At 35.7% G+C, this 1,909-nt stretch overlaps 1 protein-coding gene across 2 annotated transcripts in view; it reads left to right on the top strand.

Annotated features, from left to right (window-relative positions):
• LOC111488552 (heat shock 70 kDa protein 15-like) overlaps positions 1–1,909 on the top strand; it is a 6,089-nt gene that overhangs the window by 2,455 nt on the left and 1,725 nt on the right. For both annotated transcript variants that reach the window (XM_023136341.1, XM_023136340.1), the window contains exons 3-6: positions 64–282; positions 371–466; positions 549–761; positions 1,572–1,766. In XM_023136341.1, coding sequence (XP_022992109.1) covers positions 64–282; positions 371–466; positions 549–761; positions 1,572–1,766 — 723 coding nt within the window. The remainder of the gene's footprint in view (positions 1–63; positions 283–370; positions 467–548; positions 762–1,571; positions 1,767–1,909) is intronic.

Raw genomic sequence — 1,909 nt, 5'->3', positions numbered from 1 at the left:
TTTTTTTTTTTTTTTTTTTTTTTTGCATTTTCCCTCCTGATTCGTGGGTTTGCCCTTTTGAAGGTAAATGAGAACTTCCCATTTTCCATAGCTCTCTCCTGGAAAGGTGCTGCTTCAGATTCTCAAAATGGAGCAGTGGACAATCAGCAGAGCACTGTTGTTTTCCCGAAGGGGAATCCCATACCCAGTGTCAAGGCTCTTACATTTTATAGGTCTGGCACTTTTAGTGTTGATGTTCATTATACTGATTCTGATCAGCAAGCAAAGATCAGTACATACACGGTAAGGGTTAACCATAAAAATTGAGTAGCTTAAGCATTTGCTATTATGTAGTCATGGAGATTGAATTGTCGGTAATGTGCATTTCCAGATTGGTCCTTTTCAAACTTCAAAAGGTGGAAGGGCAAAGGTGAAGGTGAAGGCTCGACTTAATTTGCATGGAATTGTTTCTGTTGAATCAGCAACAGTAAGTCACGGATCTTTATTCCTTACTTTGTTGTCTATGTTTGCCTTCAATCTTCTCTGAGCGGTGATTTCTGTATGTTTAGCTGTTAGAAGAGGAGGAAATAGAGGTTCCAGTCACCATAGAACAGTCAGCTAAAATGGAGACTGATGAAGCTCCTGCTGATTCTGCGGCTCCTCCCAGTTCTAATGAGAACGATGTTAACATGCAAGATGCCAAGGGAAACACAGATGCTGGAGCTGAAAACGGCAGTGTAGAGTCAGGAGACCAGTCTGTGCAGATGGAAACGGATTCCAAGGTGAGTAGCTCTGATTCTTTACATCTCTATCTAGTAAGGTCACTAATATTATATATAGATAATTAAATGTAGGAACCACGCACAGTCTGATTACATGTTCTTAGCGCAGTAACAAGTTGGAGAAGATCTATGACTGATTAAACTCTGCCTTCTTTTCTCAGTTTGATTTCCTTAAGTCATACTTTTTAATTTACTATTATCTTTATCCAGATCTTTTTCTCTCTTTTCATTTTATTTCGTCATTATGGTTCCAATTTTTTTTTTTTTTTTTGTTCACTTTCACTTAACATGTATATTTCATTTTTATTAAAGGGCTTACAATTTTATTGGACAAACGGTATACAATTTGTCAATTCTATCAACAATTTCTTGAATCATTTTCCCCTTCCCCCTCAAAATTTGGGGAATTTATATATACATACGGCTTTCAGATTTTTGTGTGTAGAATATAATCAATTGAAGGTTCTGAAATAGTGCGTCATTCTTTTTTTCACGTTTGATTAATGTTTCTTTTTTATTTTTATTATCATCAAAACCAAATTCAAGCAAGTTAATTTTTTTTTTAAAATTGTATAAATTAAATATCATGATTTTTTTGGGGGGAGTAACTAAATAGTCTTAAGAGTCACAACTTGAGTTGGACTACCTTCTCTTGTTGTTTCACTAGCACTTTGAGTGCTCCATGTTTGATGCAACAAGTACACTAGTGTTTTTGTGGGTCGGTTGTTCTTGTATTGTAGTACGATAAAGGTTGAAGCACCTAGCTGATCCCTTGTCAACAAGTACACTAGCTAATCTTTTGTCATTCAGGTTGAAGCACCGAAGAAGAAGGTAAAGAAAACCAACATCCCCGTGGTAGAATTGGTTTATGGTGGATTGGCAGCAGCTGATGTCCAAAAGGCAGTGGAAAAGGAGTTTGAAATGGCTTTACAGGATCGGGTAATGGAGGAAACCAAAGAGAAGAAAAATGCTGTCGAGGCATATGTGTACGAAATGAGAAACAAGGTAAGCAAAGCAAGCTACAACACCTGTTTTTTATTATGAGTTCCCTCAGTATTGAATTTACACCTTAACTGACCAATGTCTTTTGTCTTTGTTTTTTTTTTTTTTTTTTTTTTTTTTTTTTTTTTTTTTTTTTTTTTTTTTTT

This window comes from Cucurbita maxima, unplaced genomic scaffold (assembly GCF_002738345.1).
Source record: "Cucurbita maxima cultivar Rimu unplaced genomic scaffold, Cmax_1.0 Cma_Scf00013, whole genome shotgun sequence".
In the NCBI taxonomy this organism is placed as follows: domain Eukaryota; kingdom Viridiplantae; phylum Streptophyta; class Magnoliopsida; order Cucurbitales; family Cucurbitaceae; genus Cucurbita; species Cucurbita maxima.
This window is presented reverse-complemented; position numbering and strand designations above follow the sequence as displayed.